At 41.5% G+C, this 21,773-nt stretch overlaps 1 protein-coding gene across 1 annotated transcript in view; it reads right to left on the reverse strand.

Annotated features, from left to right (window-relative positions):
• Positions 1-21,773, reverse strand: part of BAIAP3 (BAI1 associated protein 3) — a 534,732-nt gene that overhangs the window by 118,071 nt on the left and 394,888 nt on the right. Inside the window, exons 16-17 of the mRNA XM_089682088.1 lie at positions 4,307-4,431; positions 4,135-4,225 (exon numbers count right to left, since the gene is read on the reverse strand). Of these exons, the coding sequence (XP_089538214.1) occupies positions 4,135-4,225; positions 4,307-4,431 (216 nt within the window). The remainder of the gene's footprint in view (positions 1-4,134; positions 4,226-4,306; positions 4,432-21,773) is intronic.

The following is a 21,773-nucleotide window of genomic DNA, read 5'->3' on the forward strand; positions in this document are numbered from 1 at the left end:
GTCAGGAATTGGAAGCCCCTATCTCAGTCGAGTAACTGGGAGTGGCGCTTTCCCTCTCTAAACCCAAGAAAGCTCCAGGCCCAGATGGCCTGACAGCATTGTATACCTTAGATTGTATACCCCTTAAGGGTTAGTGACTGATGTGAATGTACAACATATATGTAAAGCGCTGCGTAAATTGACGGCGTTATATAAGTACCTGAAATAAATAAAATAAAAAATAAGACCTTCTTTAACCTCCTTTCCTCTCATATGGTGGCAGCATATAATTCCCTGGCAAAGAGACAGCCTATACCTCCAGATGCAGGCAGCGCTTACATCTCCCTGATACCAAAGGAAGGCAAAGACCCATAACATTGCGGTAGCTACTGCCCTATTGCACTGCTAAATATTGACTTGAAACTGTTTGCAAAAATCTTGGCCAAAAGGCTGTTGCCCTACATCCCTAATCTCATACACAGAGATCAGACGGGACATCAGGCGAGACAACACCCTTCGTATCCTTAACATGATTAATGCTGTTCAAGCAGTGATTTGTCAGAATTGTGATGATTATGGCTTACAGCTCATGAAAACCCCAAATCCACAATCCAAAAGCACCAAAACCTGGTTCAATGACTGTGGGATTACTGTGCTTGATTGGCCAGCAAACTCGACTGACCTGAACCCCATAGAGAATCTATGGGGCATTGCCAAGAGAAAGATGAGAGACATGAGACCGAACAATGCAGAAGAGCTGAAGGCCGCTATTGAAGCATCCTGGTCTTCCATAACACCTCAGCAGTGCCACAGGCTGATAGCTTCCATGCCACGCCGCATTGAGGCAGTAATTGCTGCAAAAGGGGCCCAAACCAAGTACTGAGTACATATGCATGCTTATACTTTTCAGAGGTCCGATATTGTTCTATGTATAATCCTTGTTTTATTGATTGCATGTAATATTCTAATTTTCTGAGATTGTGGATTTGGGGTTTTCATGAGCTGTAAGCCATAATCATCACAATGATGACAAATCACGGCTTGAACTATCTTGCTTTGCATGTAATGAGTCTATCTCATATATTAGTTTCACCTTTTAAGTTGCATTACTGAAATAAATTAACTTTTGCACGATATTCTAATTTTTCAAGTTTCACCTGTACATGATTATTTAAAACAAGGGTTTTTTTCAGTGGGAACATGGGGACATGCATTTTAGGCACCTCTAGTACTAGTAATGGGGTGCTGCAGTGTGCTGGAGGGTCTACTGATGCTGGCTGCTAGGGGATCTATTGTTGCTGGGCAGCTTTATTGCTTTTGGTGAGAAGCTATTGTCCTGGAGGATCTATTGTTGCTGGGGAGGGTCTTACGTTGCTAGGAGGTCAATTGTTGCTGGTAGGAATCTACTGTTGAGAGATGGGTCTGTTGTTGCTGGCTGCTGGAGGGTCTAATGATTCTAGCTGCTGGGAGATCTACTGTATTGTTGCTGGGGGGAAGCTATTGTTGCTGGCTGCAGGGGATCTATTTCACTACTTTTCTTGTCATCGTTAACAAATTCCATACAAATTGGGTAGCATCACAAATTGATACTTGGTTCAGTAGTCTCTAAAAGGGGCAGCCCCGGGAGATGTGTAGGAGGTGGAACCAAGGTACAGTGCTTGGAGATGGGGGGAGGGGAGGGGGGAACAAGGGGTGACTTGGAAGGGGGAAGTACCTGCACCTCTTCTCTGAGAAAAAAAAAGCCCTGATTAATACATTTACACACTGATAAGATTAATTCCATCCAACTGATTTCTGTTGTATATTCAGTATGTCTAAATACATTAATTCACACTGTTGTATGGAAGTAAAGAATAAGGCTTGGAGCTAGTTGCGCAGCATTAGGCGGAGGACCTGACATGACTAGGTTGGCAGGATAGGCGGAACATCTTAGGGTTAATAGAGGAGTTTGGTTTGAAATGGGAAAGTAGTAGCTGATTGGAGGGGGCTTGGGTGGGGCTTAAGAGGGGCCTGATGGCCGGGAGAGTTAGTAGGGCGGTTCCAAAGTGGTCGGAGTCAGTCTGAGCTGTAAGCCATGATCATCACAATTATGACAAATCACGGCTTGAACTATCTTGCTTTGCATGTAATGAGTCTATCTCATATATTAGTTTCACCTTTTAAGTTGCATTACTGAAATAAATTAACTTTTGCACAATATTTTAATTTTTTGAGTTTCACCTGTATATTGTACATTCATATCAGTCCCTAACAATCAAGGGGTGTACAATCTAAGGTCCCTAACTCACATTCATGTACAGGGCCAATTTAGACGGGATCCAATTAACCTACCAGCATGTCTTTGGAGTGTGGGAGAAAAGTACGCGGAGGAAACCCATGCAGGCACAGGGAGAACATGCAAACTCCAGGCAGGAGGTGCCATGGCTAGGATTCGAACCAATGATGCTAGGACTGCCAGGCGGAAGTGCTAACCATTTAGCCATATATGATATGTATGTTAAGTTGGGTAGTTTTAAGTATAGTATATGTTCAACCAAAACCTTTTTCTCGTTTTGGATATATTGAAATACTAGAACCCCTGTTGGGGAGACTTCTTTTCGGAGACTTCTTTTCATTTTTTTATCTTGGTGACAACAGTTTCCATTGACAAAAAGTGATAGTACATCTAAAACAGCAATAACAACAAAAATAAAATAGTTTTAGGACTAGGAAGGTTAGAGCCCCTGACTGTTTTTTAATCTATGTAGCTGATTTTCCCTCGCTTCCTGTTGTCTGAAATTTTCACCTTGACAATGAGGGAAAATCTTTTAAACAGAGCCCCGAATAGCAGTAAAAACCCAACAGGGGATACACTTTTCACACTCTATCCAGAGCTAAAAAAAATGCTTTTGGCTGTCCTTACACACCAATATAAATAATTTTATCAATGTGTGATAATGTATTAAAAGCCCTGCAATTATGTTCAAGCTGCACTAATGTACTCAATGCTTGTGGCAGACCTGAGCAGAAATGATGTTTAGGCCCCCTCAGCTATATTGGCTCAGGGATTTTAACCATGGTTATATGCATTTTTTATGCATACCACATTTAAAACCTGAATAGTAGAAACAGTCCCTAATAAATAGAAGCATTGTTTCCAAATGTTCTGGCTGAGGAGTAGATTTAGGACTTTCTTCCCTCCTGCTATAGCCTGTTTACCTTGTAATTTGTACCCAGTGTAGACTTATCGGAGCATGCTGGAGCACAGTTAGGAAGACATAATAAAAATGTATCACTGTATGATAGGTTTTCCATCTTTCACAGCACTCCTTTGTGATGTCAAATTTCCCCTCAATCAGTCCAATTGTGTTCCAGCAAACCGTATTTAGAAATGAGCATGCAGAGCCTTTTAGAAGGTAAACTGGCAGTTCTGATTCAGCTCTTGAGTCACTTTGGACACAAATAGCATTTTTCTTTTTTCTGAATACAAGATATAAGTTCACAAATAACTGCAGAAAGCAAAACGTAGAAAGGAGAACAATAAATCCCAACTACAGTAAGAAAAAAAATATCTTAGTTTCGTTTAGAGTTGGAAAGACTTAAAATTCTATCTGTTATTTCACTGTCAGTCAGTAGTAATTTTGGTAGAGAGTGCAAGATATACTGTATAGTTGAAAATCCAATTCAACGTTCTTCAGGGGCTTAACCAATTCACTTTCATGTCTGTAAATACTTCAGCCTTTCCCAACCTTTTCAACAAAGCGGGACCCTTTAAAATAAAGTTCCAATCTGAGGTAACCCCTGTTGAAAATGACTATATCTACAACTAAATGTTACATTAGCATGATGGTCAGTGGGAAGAATGCTCCTTACACTTGTCGTCGTTGAGAAGAATTACTCCCTTACAGATAGCTAAAAAGATCAATGGTATTAGCGGGAACTTAGCTGATAGGTACAAATTGCTCACTGTTCAAGGAACCCCTAGCAACCTCTGGAGGAACCTATGGGTCCCATGGAACCCTGGTTTACAGAAAACAATGTATATTGTATATAGCTGTGTATATACATAGTGTATGTAATGTATAGCACCAACTACCAATCCACCAATGACATAAACATAGGCATTTCTTTGTCAGAACTTGCACATTTTTGTGTGTTCCTGTACTTGAATAATACCTTTAGGACAGTTGCTATTTCCAGATGAAGTTCATTATGAAAGGGGCAGACCGTCTTAAACGCGTGCATATTTTGGATTTGGCTGAGACACCTGCAGCAGGCGAGAACAAGGTGTGAGCATGACTCTTCAGACACATTTCTGCAGCAGAATATTCATGTAACTGAGAGTTACCTTAGCATGAATTCCAGGCGATTAATGACCGTTGTGTTGAGGACAGGGAAATTGTCTCTCAGCTTCTTCAGCAGTAAGAGGCAATATTCAGTGAAGAGTGCAAAACTTTCAGCTAAGCTTTCCACCTGTAACATTACAAAGTAATAGATCTAGGGTTAATGCAGAGACCTATGATACAATTAAGACTTTTAAAATTAAATTCAGCAGTTCAGAAGTTTTATGTTAAAATGAAAACAAAAAAAGTATTCAGTTATGGATATTTTAGACATAGTTACATAGGTCCTTCTTTTAGCAATGTAACTATGCATATACTGTGTCATACCCAACTGATGCCCCTGGAAATCACTGAAGTATACACCTCTCTGCCTCTGTACCTCATCCAATCGGAGAACACTTTGTATTCATTCAGAAGATGCAAAACATACTCTGAATGGTGTCTGTGCTGAGTGACTAACCTCCTGTGTTCACAATGCAGCAGGTCAGCTGCGTGACGTTGAACCTGGAAGCAAGTGGCGATCAAAAGAGATGTAGTGTCTACTTTGCTGATTTTCAGCTTCCAGGGGCATCAACCAGGTATGGTGTATGCATGGTTAGGTAAACAGCAGCCCTTTAAGCTTTGGAACCCTCCTGGAGAGAAAAAACTCAGCTCTCCAGTGTCTCAGATTATTTTTCATCATTCCAGCCCCTTCTGGACACTCCTCTCCATAGATTGGCTGGATCATGAAAAATATTCTGGCTGGATATTTGAATCTCCTGCTCTAAGGCAGGGGGAAGCAATCAAACTCCTAGCCTGTGAATCCTGAACAGGCCAAGGCAAACAATCACTGCTTCTTTGATTACAGAAGGAGCCAAAAACTAAATTTACCTAGCATCCTACTCTAGGAGGGTGCTAAATGCTTATTTTATAGTTTGCAAACTTTAGTTTTGACATTTAAGATTGCTTTTAGTCTGAAAATATAATTGTTTAATTTCTGATTGTAAAAGTTATACCGTATTTTGCGCTCCATAAGACGCACTTTTTTCCCCCCAAATAAGGGGGGAAAATGTCAGTGCGTCTTATGGAGCGAATATAAAGCAGCCGGTCCGGTATTTCCGCCGCCACCATGTCAGAATACCGGGCCGGCCGCTCAGCTGTTCAGTGCGGCAGGAACTCACCTGTTCCTCGGTCCAGCGCTGTAGTCTTCCCACGCCGGCTTCTTCCTGCCCTGGCATCTGTGACAGCCGGGTGCCCACTGTCCATGCGCGAGAATTGCTGCGCTTTGTGAATGGTCCGGTGTCTTCTGGGACACATGACAGGTCCCAAAAGATGCCGTGCCATTCACAAAGCGCAGCACTTCTCGCGCATGCGCAGTGGGCACCCGGCTGTCAAAGTCGGGTGCCCACAGTATAGGAAGGAGAACTCCGCGGAAGTGGGAGCGGGTACCTGTCAAATTCAGGTACCCGCTCCCCTTCTCTCCCTAAAGGTCCGCAGTGTCTGGTCATGCCCTGTACTGTCTGCAGTCTCTGGTCATCTGTACTGTCCGCAGTCTCTGGTCATCTCCTGTACTGTCCGCAGTCTCTGTTCATCTCCTGTACTGTCCGCAGTCTCTGTTCATCCCCTATACTGTCCGCAGTCTCTGGTCATCCCCTATACTGTCCGCAGTCTCTGGTCATCCCCTGTACTGTCCGCAGTCTCTGGTCATCCCCTATACTGTCCGCAGTCTCTGGTCATCTCCTGTACTGTGTCCACAGTCTCTGGTCCATCTCCTGTACTATGTCTGCAGTCTCTGGTCATTCCCTGTACTGTCTGCAGTCTTTGGTTTTTCACATTGCCGTGGCCCACTCTTCTTTGCAGAATTGTTTTAATTCAGCCACATTGGAGGGTATTGGAGCATGAATGGCCTGTTTAAGGTCATATCACAGCATTTCAATTGAATTTAGGTCCGGACTTTGACTAGGCCACCTCAAAACCTTAATATAGTTTTTTTTTAGTCATTCAGAGGTGGACTTGCTGGTGTGTTTCGGATTGTTGTCCTGCTGCATAACCCAAGTGCACTTGAGGTCATAAACTGATGACTGGACATTCTCCTTCAGGATTTTCTGGTAGAGTGCAGAATCCATGTTTCCATCAATTATGGCAAGTCGTCCAGGTCCTGAAGCTGCAAAGCAGCCCCAGACCATCACACTACCACCACCATGTTTGACTGTTGTATGATGTTCTTTTTATGAAATGCTGTGTTCATTTTATGCTAGATATAAAGGGACGCACACCTTCCAAAAATTTCAACTTTTGTCTCATCAGTCCACAGAATCTTTGAGAAAACCAAGATTTTTTTTTTTTGGCAAATGTGAGCTGAGCCTCTGTGTTCTTTTTGGTCAGCAGTTGCTTTTGCCTTGGTCTCTCCGATTAATGCCATTTTTGCCAGTCTTTCTTTTTGTTGAATCATGAACACTGACCTTAACTGAGGCAGGTGAGGTATGCAGTTCTTTAGATGATTGTTCTGGGTTCTTTTATGACCTCCTGGATGAGTCATTGTTGTGCTCTTGGAGTAAGTTTGGTAGACTGGCCACTCCTGGGATGGTTCACCACTGTTTCAAGTTTTCTCCATTTGTGGATAATGGCTCCCACCGTGCTTTACTGGAGTACCAAAGCCTTAGAAATGGCTCTGTAAGTAATCAGGCCTGGGTTGCAAGTTAGGGGGGGGGCAATTACTTTTTCACAAAGGGCCAGGCAGGTTTGGACAGCTTTTTTTTCCTTAATAAAATAGGTCATCATTCAAAAACTGCATTTTGTATTAAAAGCTTAAAAGTGAGAAATATGCACAGGAAGGGGGCAAATACTTTTTCACAGCACTGTATCTGTATCCACAGTCTTTTCAGATTTGGCACTAATTTATTGTTGGTCTCCAGACTTCCCCTCAAGCACTGCTTTTGTAAAGCTGTACTCTACACAACCAGCAATGACAGTCAGATGAGTGCACTTTTCTGTGGCCACTGCTGTAAAACTGTATGAAGCAATCACAATATCAACCAGCAATATTTTGAAAAAGTGGGAGATACAGACAAAGTAAATAAAATGGAAAAAAATTAATTGAAAATACTGTAACTGTAAAACGTGAAGGAAGAACACAAATTATTAAAATGAAAATTGCACATACAATAAACTAGGTCCTTTCTATTGTAATGCTCCTGCATGAAAAGCCTTTGATATTGAACAGTTGTTCTGTGATAACCAGCTGCAGCTCCTGTGGCCCCATGAAAAATGTGAACTTCCTTTCATTAGGACAAAAAAAGTGTATGTGCCTGGGAGAATGGCTGCCTATAGAAGACTCTCCAGTATCTTGCTTTGTGACAGCTTCTCTTTTAAAGTGAACTTGTGTAAAAGCTTTGGACAGTCAACTATTTGCAAATTTTAACAAGCAGTGAACGAGCTTCAAAACAAGCCTTCACTTACCTCTGTAGCTACAGACATTGTAGCGTAATTGATCCTCAAATTCTCAGCAGAAGTACCAGAGGTCCTTCCCTCAGCAACTTGGCTTACCCTGCACATTCCTTCTAGAACACCTGCTCTGTATTTAAAATAGGGACTGGAAGGCTGCCAGGCTGCTTGGGCACTTCTGGAAGGGGCAGCAGGGTGAGCTGAGTGGCAGAGAGAGATAAGGACATCAGTGCTTCTTCTGTGAGCTTTATAGAGCATCTAAACACAAAAATAAAACTTTAATGTATTGCAGCTTACTAATCTTTAAATGTGGTGGCTGCTTTCGTTTATTTTCTTGATTTTCACCAGTAACACACTTTCTGTCTTAGGGTGGCAACTAACAAATGAAAGCCAATTTCCAGCTAACACTTTAAAGAAGTTACAGAATACAGCAATAGTTTTTTTTCATATTTTGACATAAAGATTTTACGAAAATGAATAAAAGTTGTCCATTGTAAGTCCCCTTGTTCTCAGTGGTAAATGGTTTGTTTCAACCCTCTAACTGCCACTTTTACTGGGCAGCTTGGTCTGTTTTTTCGAAAGATAACAGACTTACAGAGCTGCTCTTTTTATGGCCAAGCAGTTAAGTGAGGCAAGAAAAACAAACTAAATCAAAACAAATATAGATTTACTGTGTTATAAATCAATATATTGGCATTCCAGTCATGCATTTCATGGCTGTGTACTGAATACGTGATGCTTCAGATCCATGACTGATTTGGCTGTAAGCTTGCAAACAAGTCACAAATCAAATTTGCTGTACTCAGATCTCCCTGGCAGTGCCACTAGCCAAAGAATGACTTGGCGATCTCCTCAGTTCAGTTTCATAAAAGACAGAGATGGGAAATTGCTTAAATTGTTCACCATTATTATTATTGGGAAATTAAACCACAGCTAGACATTGGATATCATTCACAACCTCAAAATGGAAATATTCCACTTGCCTATTTAAACTAATCAGAAGTGTTCAAGCTTCAGGCATAAACCCTGAACATCACAACTTCAGCCAGTTCTGATAGGATTACCATTAGTGATGAAACAATGCAGTCCCAAAGTATCTGTACATTCAGGAAGAAATGTTCGAGTTTAAAATAAGATAAGAATCTCATCCTCTGCCCCTTATAATGGCCCTCATCTGAGACCAACCTCTGACTTTACATCTTGATTGGGATGGCCCTGGTTTGCAGAGGATGCTATACGGGGCAGCACAGTGGCTAAATGGTTAGCACTTCCACCTGGCAGTGCTAGGGTCGCTGGTTCGAATCCCAACCACGGCACCACCTGCCTGGAGTTTGCATGTTCTCCCTATGTCTGCATGGGTTTACTCCAGGTACTCTGGTTTCCTCCCACACTCCAAAAACAAGCTGTTAGGTTTATTGGATCCTGTCTAAATTGGCCCTAGTATATGTATGTATGATTGTGAGTTAGGGACCTTAGATTGTATGCCCCTTGAGGGTTAGGGACTGATGTGAATGAAGAATATTCATATGTAAAGTGCTGCATAAATTGAAGGAGCTATATAAGTACCTGAAATAAATAATCCTGGGAGGGTGGTTGTTACTTTGTATATGCTGTAAATTTTATCAATGTTATACCCCCCCCCCCCTTTCCAAAAAAAGGCACATTTTACTAGACCCTAATCACAAGCATTTAGGCCATACATTTCATATCCACCTTATGCTGGCCATAGATGGATCATCATTTATACAGTTCAGCAGGACCAGCTGATAGTGGATGCATGTGTGGCTGCCCCTATTTGTCAGAAGTCGAGCATTAGAGCAACTTTTGACAAACAAGAATGTTTGAAAACTTTTGCAGATGAGCGGCTGCAGCTGCTGATCGGTGTATTCTGACATCACAAGAGTTTGCTGTCATAATACAATATCTCAGTGGGGAAGGGGGCAATTCCTTTCTACACCTTGCTTGTGTGGATTGTGTAAGGTATCTGTTCTTTCTTTTTCATTCAGTCCCCTGGCTGAACCAAAAAAAAGAAATGAACCCATCTGCAACCAGTGTGGCAGTTAGTTCAAGTAGGGATCACTTTTCCTGGGAAAAAGGCAGTCCAAGCATCAGGTCTTTCTTAAAATTCTGACTTGATACAGTTTTTATTTTAAGAGGTTGTAATGAAAACAACAAAACAAAATAGAAAATAAATCCTCGCCATACAGGCACTAACTAAACAGTACAGATTCTTCTCTAACAGATGATGGGCTTCTCCCAGACACCAACAAAACAAGCTTTTTACAAACTTTTTCACTGACAGCGATTTCCTCATGTAGCCCTCTCTCAGGTAGCTTTCCTAATGCAGGCCATAGATGGGTCGAAAATAGGCCGATTTTTCGGCCGAAAATAAAATTGGCCGATTTTCGGATCGTTAGTGGGCTAATTGTTCGGCCGTTTTTCGGTATTTTGACAGATTTTTTTATCTGTAAAGTTGGAAAAAAAATCGGCCGACTTTGCCGATCGGCCGATTTTCGCGGCAATGATGGGCAAATCGGCCGATCTTTTTACCGATAAAAAAATCTGCACATGAGCAGTGACCTACAAGAGGAAGACAAAAAGAAGAAGAAAAAAGAAGAAGGGGATGAAGAAGAGGATGAAGAAGAGGATGAAGAAGAGGATGAAGAAGAGGAAGAAGAAGAGGAAGAAGAAGAAGAGGAAGAAGAAGAAGAGGATGAAGAAGAAGAAGATGAAGAAGAGGAAGAAGAAGAAGAGGAGGAAGAAGAAGAGGATGAAGAAGAAGAAGAGGATGAAGAAGAGGATGAAGAAGATAAAGAAGAGGATGAAGAAGAAGTAGAGGATGAAGAAGAAGAAGAGGAAGAAGAAGAAGAGGAATTCCAGTCCAGCAAAAAGTGTCCCTGCAGAGAGCTCCGCTATTTCTTTGACAGTTCCTTGACATTTATAGCAGTTGCAACAATGTATCTATTTATTGAAAACGTGTAAATAAGTGAGCGCCTTCTATATAGTAGCAGCTGTACACCAAAGGCACCATATAAAACCTTCCAATACACAATAATATACAAAAAGGTGCAGCGCTAGAGTACAAATAAATGAACATATATATACATGTATAAAATCATGCAAAAACCATAAAGTGATGCTGTGCACTCATATATATGCCACTGTACGGTGGCTAATATAATGTGAGGAAAAAACTGCTGTGTCCACAGATAAGTCCAACGTGAAGATGTGAACAAGATCTCAATCGATCCATAGACTTCCAAACAACATAGACTGTGCACGCGGTGAGACAGTGAGGATACAGATTACGCACTCACCAGATGCGCAACCTTTATGCGCCTTTATATATTATAGAGACTTCCAATATGTCATCAGAGGTCTGGTCAGGTCTGGTCAGGTCCCCTTCGTTATCCCATACTCTGCATACAGCCTTCTCATTAGGTGATGACCACTCTGTGGCCTAAGCCAAAACCCTATGACTAAGAGCTCTTCGCTCGAAACGCGTCAGTGTCGGCTGCAGCTGTTTGACGCTAATACCGCCGGCACCACGAGGGGTCCCGGCGGCAACTTCTTACTGGGTCAGTAGTTCATTTTATTATTATCCCTTACATTGTACTTGACTATCATCTGTCTCTGTATGTGGGAATAAAGTATCCATAGACATACCGCACTATTGGCCCTCTCTGTTTTTTCTGAGCTCCTCTGGGAGCCAGGTGCATCTACAGAGTGGTCATCACCTAATGAGAAGGCTGTATGCAGAGTATGGGATAACGAAGGGGACCTGACCAGACCTGACCAGACCTCTGATGACATATTGGAAGTCTCTATAATATATAAAGGCGCATAAAGGTTGCGCATCTGGTGAGTGCGTAATCTGTATCCTCACTGTCTCACCGCGTGCACAGTCTATGTTGTTTGGAAGTCTATGGATCGATTGAGATCTTGTTCACATCTTCACGTTGGACTTATCTGTGGACACAGCAGTTTTTTCCTCACATTATATTAGCCACCGTACAGTGGCATATATATGAGTGCACAGCATCACTTTATGGTTTTTGCATGATTTTATACATGTATATATATGTTCATTTATTTGTACTCTAGCGCTGCACCTTTTTGTATATTATAATGTATCTATTTGTTTCCGAATAAAAACATCTGTATCCGAAATGGATACAAATAGATACATTGTTGCAGCCGCTATAAATGTCAAAGGACTGTCAAAGAAATAGCGGAGCTCTCTGCAGGGACACTTTTTGCCGGCTGTAGACGGGATGAAAATCGGCCGATTTTTTTTACCGTTGCTGGTAACGTCGGCTGCTTGAACGACCGATTTTTTGTTTTTTTTAAAGAAAAATCGGCCGATTTTCGACCCATCTATGGCCTGCATAAGTCCCAGGCCAGAGCACCTGCTGCTGGTCAAAAGCTTGGATTCCACACTACCAAGGTGTCCCAGAAAATGTGGACCAGATTCTACCTTAGTTTCCCACATATAAAAGCATGCGAGGTGAAACATGCCTTCCATCAACCTCGCCTTTAATTATGTCGCACCAGCTTTAGGTCCCTCATTATTTTGAAATGCCCATGAGATTCTGGGGAAATATGACAACAGTGCCTTTTTTCAAGAAATGGTTTCCGGTGATGCATATTAGCCAATCAGAAATAAAACTGCTAATCTAAGTATACTATTGCAATATGCTTGGTTGCTGAGGCCCACTGCATGTTATTGCTTTTGAAACTGCCCTGTTAACTCAATTAAACAGCATGGAAAGCACAAACACTACAATAAAAGACTTGTGAATCATTATCGTCCACAAGTATGTAAAGGGTTCCAAAGGGAAGGTGTGTTCCATTGAAGTATGTCTTCCATGTTCAAACTCCTCTGGAAAAAACTGTCAATTGGAACACGATTGCTTGCTGTTGCCTCATATGTAAATGTAGTAAATAGGACACACTTGCATTCCAGCTGTCAGTGTCTGTTCAAAATTTTCACATATTTCAACATAAAGTGGATTTAAAACCATCGGTGTAATGATTTCCCATAACAGTTACATTCAACGAATGCAATGAATGATAACTGCCACGGTTGCTTATGTTCTCAAACAAACTGTCAAGCCTTCAAACGGATGGTGTCATAACTGATCACATGTGCAGCACCATGGCAATTGCAGATCAAGCAGAGGCTAAGATGGCAGCTTCCTTGGCTGTAAAGCATAGCAGAGTTTAGTTCAGCTTTAACAGACGCTCCGGAGGAAGAGATCAGGCATCAAATATCAATGTGCTTTTACTGAGAACTGGAGTTCAGGCCATGTCACATCTGCAACTTCAAAGCAGAAATTTGTAGAAGCTACAAAAGTCTCCTCTTCTGTTCTCTGATGATAAGGACCTGGCTTACCTATGAAGCTGCAATTGCTGGTGTGCCACGGCACATGTTTATCTCACATGTCACCCACATACCCACCTTCTAAACAGCCATGTTCTGAGCCTTCCCACCCAGATCGCACGTATTTTCTGTGTGGCTCCACCCCTAATTTTGTGGGCACTGCCCACTCACAGCCATGAATTGCATCAGTTCATATTCATTTTAGTCTAGGTCCACATTACTGTGATCCAGTTTTGATCTGATTTTCAGTGCGACTTGGTTGTGTTTTGGATGTAGCTTGCATATCCTCTGGGGCCAAAGTTGCACTGTTCATCGCATCAAAGTAGTAAATGAACCTTTTCCAAAATTGCGTTGCACTGAGCCGCATTGATATGAATGGGCATCATTGAAAACAATGTGATTTCCCCTGTCAAATAATTCTGTGCACTTGGTGATGGCACACGATGATGTCATGCACATAATGCATATGCATGATGTAAATGACGCAATGACGACACACGCGTGCGCAGTGCACGCGTGCCATTGTGTCAATGTTGTGCCGATATGGGAAGAGGAACCCGCCAGGAAACCACCCAGTGGGAGTAATGAGGCTCACCACTCCGCATAATATACATAAGGGAACTGAAAAGAAGACACCCAAAACAAATCAGACAGGCCCAAGACACGTAAACCAAGAGAAAAAAACAAAACAACGAAAGCAAAAAAACAAACAGAAATAAAAGAGGAAACAGAAGAAACAACAAAAAAATAAAAAAAATAAAGGACTGGGGAGCCAAATAAACGCATCACAACCCCGGGAATCCAGAACAACCCAAATGTGGCCAATTCTCAAAAGGGGGGTATCTCAAACAACTAGAAAAACAAAAATGATAAATGAAAAAACTGAAACATTTGAATATGAAATACAGTACATATTCTATGCATGAAGGTAAAAAAAACTTCTGGGTGCAGCTCCCCCCTCAGCCCCCCCTTATACTTACCTGAGTTCCAACTCGTGCATGAGAGCTGCAGCTCTCCCAGATCTCTCTCTCTCTCCTCATTGGCTCACACAGCAGTGGGCGCCATTGGCTCCTGCTGCTGTCAATCACAGCCAGTGAGTAAATGCAGAGAGAGCAGGGGTGGGGCAGGGGCAGGGCCAAGCCATGCTCTGCTTGTGGATGGACAATGTCCATTCACAGAAGTACAGCTCAGCAGCAAGCCCGTTCAAGTGCCCCCATGGCAAGAGGCCTGCTAGTGGGGGCACTTGGCTTGGGGGGAAGGAGCCAGGAGCACCAGCTGGGGGACCCAAAATGAAGAGGATTGGGGCTCCTCTGTGCAAAACCATTGGGCAGAGCAGGAAAGTATAACATATTTGTTATTTTGTTTTTATAATTACAACATTTAGAAGCACTTTAGCTCAGACTACAGTTACACAAGCTACACCAATAGTTTAGTTCCTTTTGGGATAAAGGTTTTATATGAATAAATTAAAGCTGATCATTGTAAGCACCCCTGTCAGTGGTAAATGGTTTGTCTCAACACTCTAACTGATACATTTGCAGGAAAACTTGTTCTTTTGAAAATAAAAACACATGTAAACTGGCCATACAGGGATCGAAATTCTGCGAAATTCAGGGATTGGACAAATTTCAATCCACTTCTTTTCAACTATCCTGTTGGTATATTTTCATTCAATCAGCACCACAGGCAATAGGCTGCAGTGTTGATCTGTGTATTCTGATTTTAGATCAAATCAAAGAATTAAGAATTCTTTTTGGCTACAGTTTATAATGCACTTAGAATTTGCAGTCTAAGGCTGGATTCACACCTTTCTAAGCTAGTTTGTTTGCATTTTCAAAGTGTTTTCATGCAATACCATCAACAGATCCCACAGGGTCTAGTTACACTTGCCAGTTTTTGCCATGTTTCAATAGAATCAACATAAATCCATTAAAGAGCATGTAAACGTGTTGTAAGGCCTCATCCAAATGTGAGCTCAAAAAAGCCTGTTTTACAGGCATTTGACGTTTTTCTTTATGCCTTTAAACGCTCTTCAATGTTAGCCTACGTGTTCACGCACACATAGGCGTTTACAGGAGTTTATAGGCAGAAAAAAAACCCTATCACTTGCACATTCAAGAGAAGGGCATTTTGGCTGAAAAAAAGAAAAAGCCAAAACACACCTAAATGCATTTAAACGTACCTAAGAGCAAGGCACGTTTAGTGCTTGAGCGTTTTTTCATTTAAATGGCCAGGATAATATTTTGGCCAATGAACTGAAAACACCCAAACGCTCCTAAACGCGTTTGCAAAAATGTGGCTTAGGCGCATGTTTGAAGCTGCCTGCCAGGAGAAAAGTGCTTACAAAAGCCACAGTGTGCATGAGGCCTAATGACTATTAAAATGCATGCCCATTAGATGTTTTAAAAACCATTGGGGAAACAGAATTCATATTCTATTTTTGTTTTTTACTTTTTTGATATTAATATATAAAGAAAGTTAAAGTGATTGTAAAGGATTTTATTTTTATAAATGAATGAACATATCATACTTACTTGCTCTGTGCAATGGTTTTGCACAGAGCAGCCTTGATCCCCATCGCTTGAAGACCCCTCAAGAAAGCTTGAGGAAGAGGAAGGACTGAGCAATGATTGTCTGTTAGAGCAGGCAAGGGGCAGGACCCACCTCAAGGAAAAAATCAAAGAGGATATTGGTTGGCTGCTGGCTGCTTTTTGGCCCCACTCACCAGGTTGAAGGGGAACACTGATTGGCTGGGAAGGAGAAAGCCTGTTGGAAGCCACTTTGAACTATGGGGGGTGTAGCCCCCAGGAGACAGACTTTATCATGCTAAATGCTTGAAGGGACTACAAGGACCAGCAGGACAGAGAGCTGCAGAAGTAGGAAAAGGATAGCAAAGCCTGATCTCACGCGGGGTGTGAGAGGTGACCAGAGGTTGAGCTGCTGAGTTGGAGATCTGTCTGTCATGAGTATTCGCTCTGGTTTCGGAGAGAGACTGGACTGTCATATCTGCACAGAGGGCACAGCTATCAGGAAGCTGGACAAAAGGGTTGTCACTGATTCTGTGATAGATAGTCACTACAGGGTCTTGAGTCACTCCCAACGCCAATGGTTCCTGATACCAGAAAGTGGCAGAAGACTTAATTACAGATTGCAGCATGGTGAGAGGCTGTGAGACCACAACTTCATTTTTCAGTTATTAGACTGCAGAGTGGTGAGAGGCTGATACCCACCTCTTAAAGGGGACAGTGTAACCTTTTTCTGGGATACAGTTTGGGCCATTGTGTCCAGTACTGAAAAAAAAAAGTATTTCTATTTGAAACCTTAGCTCTCCAATGCAGGAACTTCAGGCCTCGGTGTTTGATAGTATACTGGCCAGTGGGAGGGGTTTTGAGAGAGTGAAGGATCAGCGCTGCCCCTTTAGTTAGATCGTCCCTAGATTTAGGGTCCAGATGCAAAGACACTTAACCCTTTCGCTGCCAGAGACGTTTCTGCATTTTTTGCACACGTTTAACCACGTGACCTTCAGAAGGTTTTACACCCTTCATGACCAGGGCATTTTTTGCTTTCCAGCACTAAGCTATTTTAACTGGCAGTTGCGCGGTCATGCAACACTGTACCCAAATTAAATTTATAGCATTTGTTTTTCACACAAATAGAGCTTTCTTTTGATGGTATTTGATCACCACTAACTTTTTTATTTTTTAATATATAGACAAGACCTAACAATTTGGAAAAGAAAATACTTTCTACTTTCTGTTCTAAAACATATCCAATTAAAAAAATTTAAAAAATCTGATTTTATCATAAATCTAGACCAAAACATATTCTACTACATGTCTTTGGTAAGAAAAAATACAAAAAAAAAAAATAGAAAAATATAAAGGGTGTATTAATTGGTTTGTGAGAAAATAAGAGAATAATTGAATTTATGCAGCTATGACACTATATTGGCAATGGCGGTGATCAGCGACTTATATCGAGACAGTGATAGTGTGGTGGGCAATTTGGCGCTAGTGGCGCTGGCTGGGAGGTACACTGACACTGACATCAATAGTGACAGTAATACAGTGATCAGTGCTAATACTGTAGACTGTCACTGCACTAATAACACTGACTGTGAAGGGGTTACCATCTAGGGCAATCAAGGGGTTAACTGTGTGCCTAACAATGTGTAATGTGTGTAATATGTGCTTGTTTTACTTTACTATATGGCTATTTTTTCTCCCAGATCACTGTTTCCTGTACACAGAGTCCTTTGTTTTGTAAACAAAGAACTCTGTGTGTGACACAGCAGATCAGCTGATTTCAGCTGAAATCATTAGCTGAAAACAGCCGCCAAACTCGTGCTGTGTCCAAAAACACCAAAGGTTGGCAGGGGGCGCACATGTGCATGCCCTAAACCCGGAAGAAAGACAATCATGTACATATATGTGCAGCAGGTAGTTTAAAAATCATTGTAGGCCTGAAGATCATGTAAAACTCCCAAACATAAGATATTTTATGAAAGCAAATATAAAATAATGATAGTTTAAATTTTTTTATTATTTAATATTAGAGCAACTCTTTATGAAATGCAAAATTTCAGTAAAAAAATCCACTAAAGTTAAATTTAGGGCACATGATTGCAACATATTACCCATTATTTTCCATAGGTGATGCTTTAAAAGTCAGATCACTGCTTTAGAGATAACCATAAATAATGGGCCTAGAACAGTGGTTCTCAACCTTCCTAATGCCGCGACCCTTTAATACAGTTCCTCATGTTGTGGTGACCCCCAATCCTAAAATTATTTACCCAGTAATTATAATTCATGAAGTGTCGTTTTACCTACAATACTGCTTCTTTCAACACAGTAGCTGCTTTTAACAGAGTAGCTGCTTTCAGCACAGCGGAAATGTTTTTTCCGATGGTCTTAGGCGACCCCTGTGAAAGGATCATTCGACCCCCAAAGGGGTCACGACCCACAGGTTGAGAAGCACTGGCCTAGAATGATTGGTTTTGCGATATGTAACATGTATGGCGCAATCATACTCTTGGTGCATGTGTTTACATATGTATGTGCGTTGGTGTGGGGCTCAAAAATAAATTTTTTTTTGGGGGGAAGGGGGCGATTTAAGTGTTTTTGTTTAACTTCCTTTTTTAAATTTTTTTTCCCTGACAGTCAAGTTGTCGGATTTACAAACACTTGATGGGGGGGAATGCATGTTTAAACTCCCCCACTGTCACAACATACAGTCAGGTCCATAAATATTGGGACATCGACACACTTCTAACATTTTTGGTTCTATACACCACCACAATGGATTTGAAATGAAACAAACAAGATGTGCTTTAACTGCAGACTGTCTGCTTTAATTTGAGGGTATTTAAATCCAAATCAGGTGAACGGTGTAGGAATTACAACAGTTTGCATATGTGCCTCCCACTTGTTAAGGTACCAAAAGTAATGGGACAATTGGCTTCTCAGCTGTTCCATGGCCAGGTGTGTGTTATTCCCTCATTATCCCAATTACAATGAGCAGATAAAAGGTCCAGAGTTCATTTTAAGTGTGCTGTTTGCATTTGGAATCTGTTGCTGTCAACTCTCAAGATGAGATCCAAAGAGATGTCACTATCAGTGAAGCAAGCCATCATTAGGCTGAAAAAACAAAACAAACCCATCAGAGAGATAGCAAAAACATTAGGCGTGGCCAAAACAACTGTTTGGAACATTCTTAAAAAGAAGGAACGCACCGGTGAGCTCAGAAACACCAAAAGACCCAGAAGACCACGGAAAACAACTGTGGTGGATGACCGAAGAATTCTTTCCCTGGTGAAGAAAACACCCTTCACAACAGTTGGCCAGATCAAGAACACTCTCCAGGAGGTAGGTGTATGTGTGTCAAAGTCAACAATCAAGAGAAGACTTCACCAGAGTGAATACAGAGGGTTCACCACAAGATGTAAACCATTGGTGAGCCTCAAAAACAGGAAGGCCAGATTAGAGTTTGCCAAACGACATCTAAAAAAGCCTTCACAGTTCTGGAACAACATCCTATGGACAGATGAGACCAAGATCAACTTGTACCAGAGTGATGGGAAGAGAAGAGTATGGAGAAGGAAAGGAACTGCTCATGATCCTAAGCATACCACCTCATCAATGAAGCATGGTGGTGGTAGTGTCATGGCGTGGGCATGTATGGCTGCCAATGGAACTGGTTCTCTTGTATTTATTGATGATGTGACTGCTGACAAAAGCAGCAGGATGAATTCTGAAGTGTTTCGGGCAATATTATCTGCTCATATTCAGCCAAATGATTCACAACTCATTGGACGCCGCTTCACAGTGCAGATGGACAATGAACCAAAACATAATGCAAAAGCAACCAAAGAGTTTTTTAAGGGAAAGAAGTGGAATGTTATGCAATAGCCAAGTCAATCACCTGACCTGAATCCGATTGAGCATGCATTTCACTTGCTGGAGACAAAACTGAAGGGAAAATGCCCCAAGAAAAAGCAGGAACTGAAGACAGTTGCAGTAGAGGCCTGGCAGAGCATCACCAGGGATGAAACCCAGCGTCTGGTGATGTCTATGCATTCCAGACTTCAGGCTGTAATTGACTGCAAAGGATTTGCAACCAAGTATTAAAAAGTGAAAGTTTGATTTATGATTATTATTCTGTCCCATTACTTTTGGCCCCTTAACAAGTGGGAGGCACGTATGAAAACTGTTGTGATTCCTACACCGTTCACCTGATTTGGATGTAAATACCCTCAAATTAAAGCTGACAGTCTGCAGTTAAAGCACATCTTGTTCCTTTCATTTCAAATCCATTGTGGTGGTGTATAGAGCCAAAAATGTTAGAATTGTGTCGATGTCCCAATATTTATGGACCTGACTGTACATCGGTGGCAGTCAAAGTATTACAGAGTCCTTGTTTGTGGTGCTCTACAAAATTGTTATCTGATATTGCTTGTTGCTATTACCATTTTGTATGTTGCTTTGTGGGGAGTATTTCCCAAAATAAAACCTTTTTCTTTAGCCCTGGCTCACACTGGATGCTTATCTGTTCACATCATATGCGATTCCAGTGTGTTTTTGCAAGGTCTTCTGTGTGTTACTGAGAGTGAGACCTAGGGTATTACTCAAAAAACACAACTGTTTGAAAATCGCAGGAAAAACACCTTGGTATTCAAGCTGATCCGCAGATGAATTGCACCGTAGGTGCTTCTGGAATCACACTGAAGGAATTTGCACCGCTTCAGTGAGAACCTAGCCTTAGCCTTGGTGTGTCAGAGGGTGTGGCATTGCAAGAAGGGTCATTGTCATCCAGAATCAGGGAATCCATCCATCATTGGGGCATGAAAATAAATTCATTTCTTACAGGGCTGACAGCATTAGTGCCACAAAATGTGTTGTTACCTCATCTGCAAGCTATTCTCCCCACTGATTTGAGCGTACCTTCTATGTGAAAGTAGATTCTCAACATAAAAATATATATTTTTTTACTAAACAAACAGTTATTTTGCTAGGCCTAGGCCTACACAGTAATGTACTAGATAAATACAGTATATAGGACCATACTAAAGGCAGGAATAAAAAAGGTAGTGCTATTTAAAACCTAGCCCTGGTTCACACCGAAAGCGATTTCAAAGTGGTGCAATTTGGTCCCATTTGAAGCACGAATTCATAGTGTTGATATAGACACAGGTGCGATTTCAGTGGCAGTTACCTCATAGTCTATGAGAGTATAATCCCACTGAAGTGGTGAAAAAGTAGTGCAAGAACTATTTTTCAAATCGCGCTACTTGAAATCGCACCTATTAAGACAGTGTCATAGAAATACATTCTTCAGGTGCGATTTGTAAATTGCATGCCGCACCTGAAGTTCCAGGGGTGTGAACCGGAACTTACTGTTCACCATTATTCTGTTTACTTACACCTCAGCACGGATAAGGTAATTTTTTGGAATTGTTTGTTCAGTGTTTGCAATAGTGTATACATATGACAGCAAGTCTAGTACATGCAGTCAAGCAATACTCCTCTTTGCCTTCCTATTGGTCAGTGAAGTCAACCAACACAATTAATGGATAACAAGAAGGCAAGAGATAAGGCTTCCCATGGATCAACCATAGATGCTGTGGTCACTATTGGAATAGTAGGGCACTCTAAAGATAAAATAATTATCTGAGCATGCACCTGGTAAAATCTGTTCTACGGAACATTGGCCACCATATAATAAAATGGGAGCCCATAATGTTACTTGATGGACTTTATAGGCCTGAGTCCAAGTCAGGTGGAATGAATGCCAGAAGTTAATACATTCTCAAGCCTTGAGAACCTCTCTGTCAAGGGGTTTGGTGAGCCTACTGTGTCACCAGTGGTGATAGCAGACTTCAGGCAGAACCAGGCATAGTAATCAGAGATGAGGTAAGTATATCAAGCATAGGCTTAAAAGAGATCTAAAGGCAAAACTTATTTTTAATTTTGGATAGAGTAAGGGAGGGTTAAAATAGCTATTGTTTTGTGTCCCATTTGGGATATTTCCCTTCACTTTGTGTCCCATAGTCAAAAAAGTAAGTGAAAGGAAATCCCTACAAAGTACAGCAATCCCTGGTTGTCACCTGGGTTACCAGAACTAGTGTCCCCATTGTCACTGATCTGGTGACAACCCAAAATTTGAGA

The sequence above is a fragment of the Staurois parvus genome, unplaced genomic scaffold (assembly GCF_062004578.1).
Source record: "Staurois parvus isolate SC_StPar_1 unplaced genomic scaffold, SC_StPar_1.0 ptg000018l, whole genome shotgun sequence".
NCBI classification, from domain to species: domain Eukaryota; kingdom Metazoa; phylum Chordata; class Amphibia; order Anura; family Ranidae; genus Staurois; species Staurois parvus.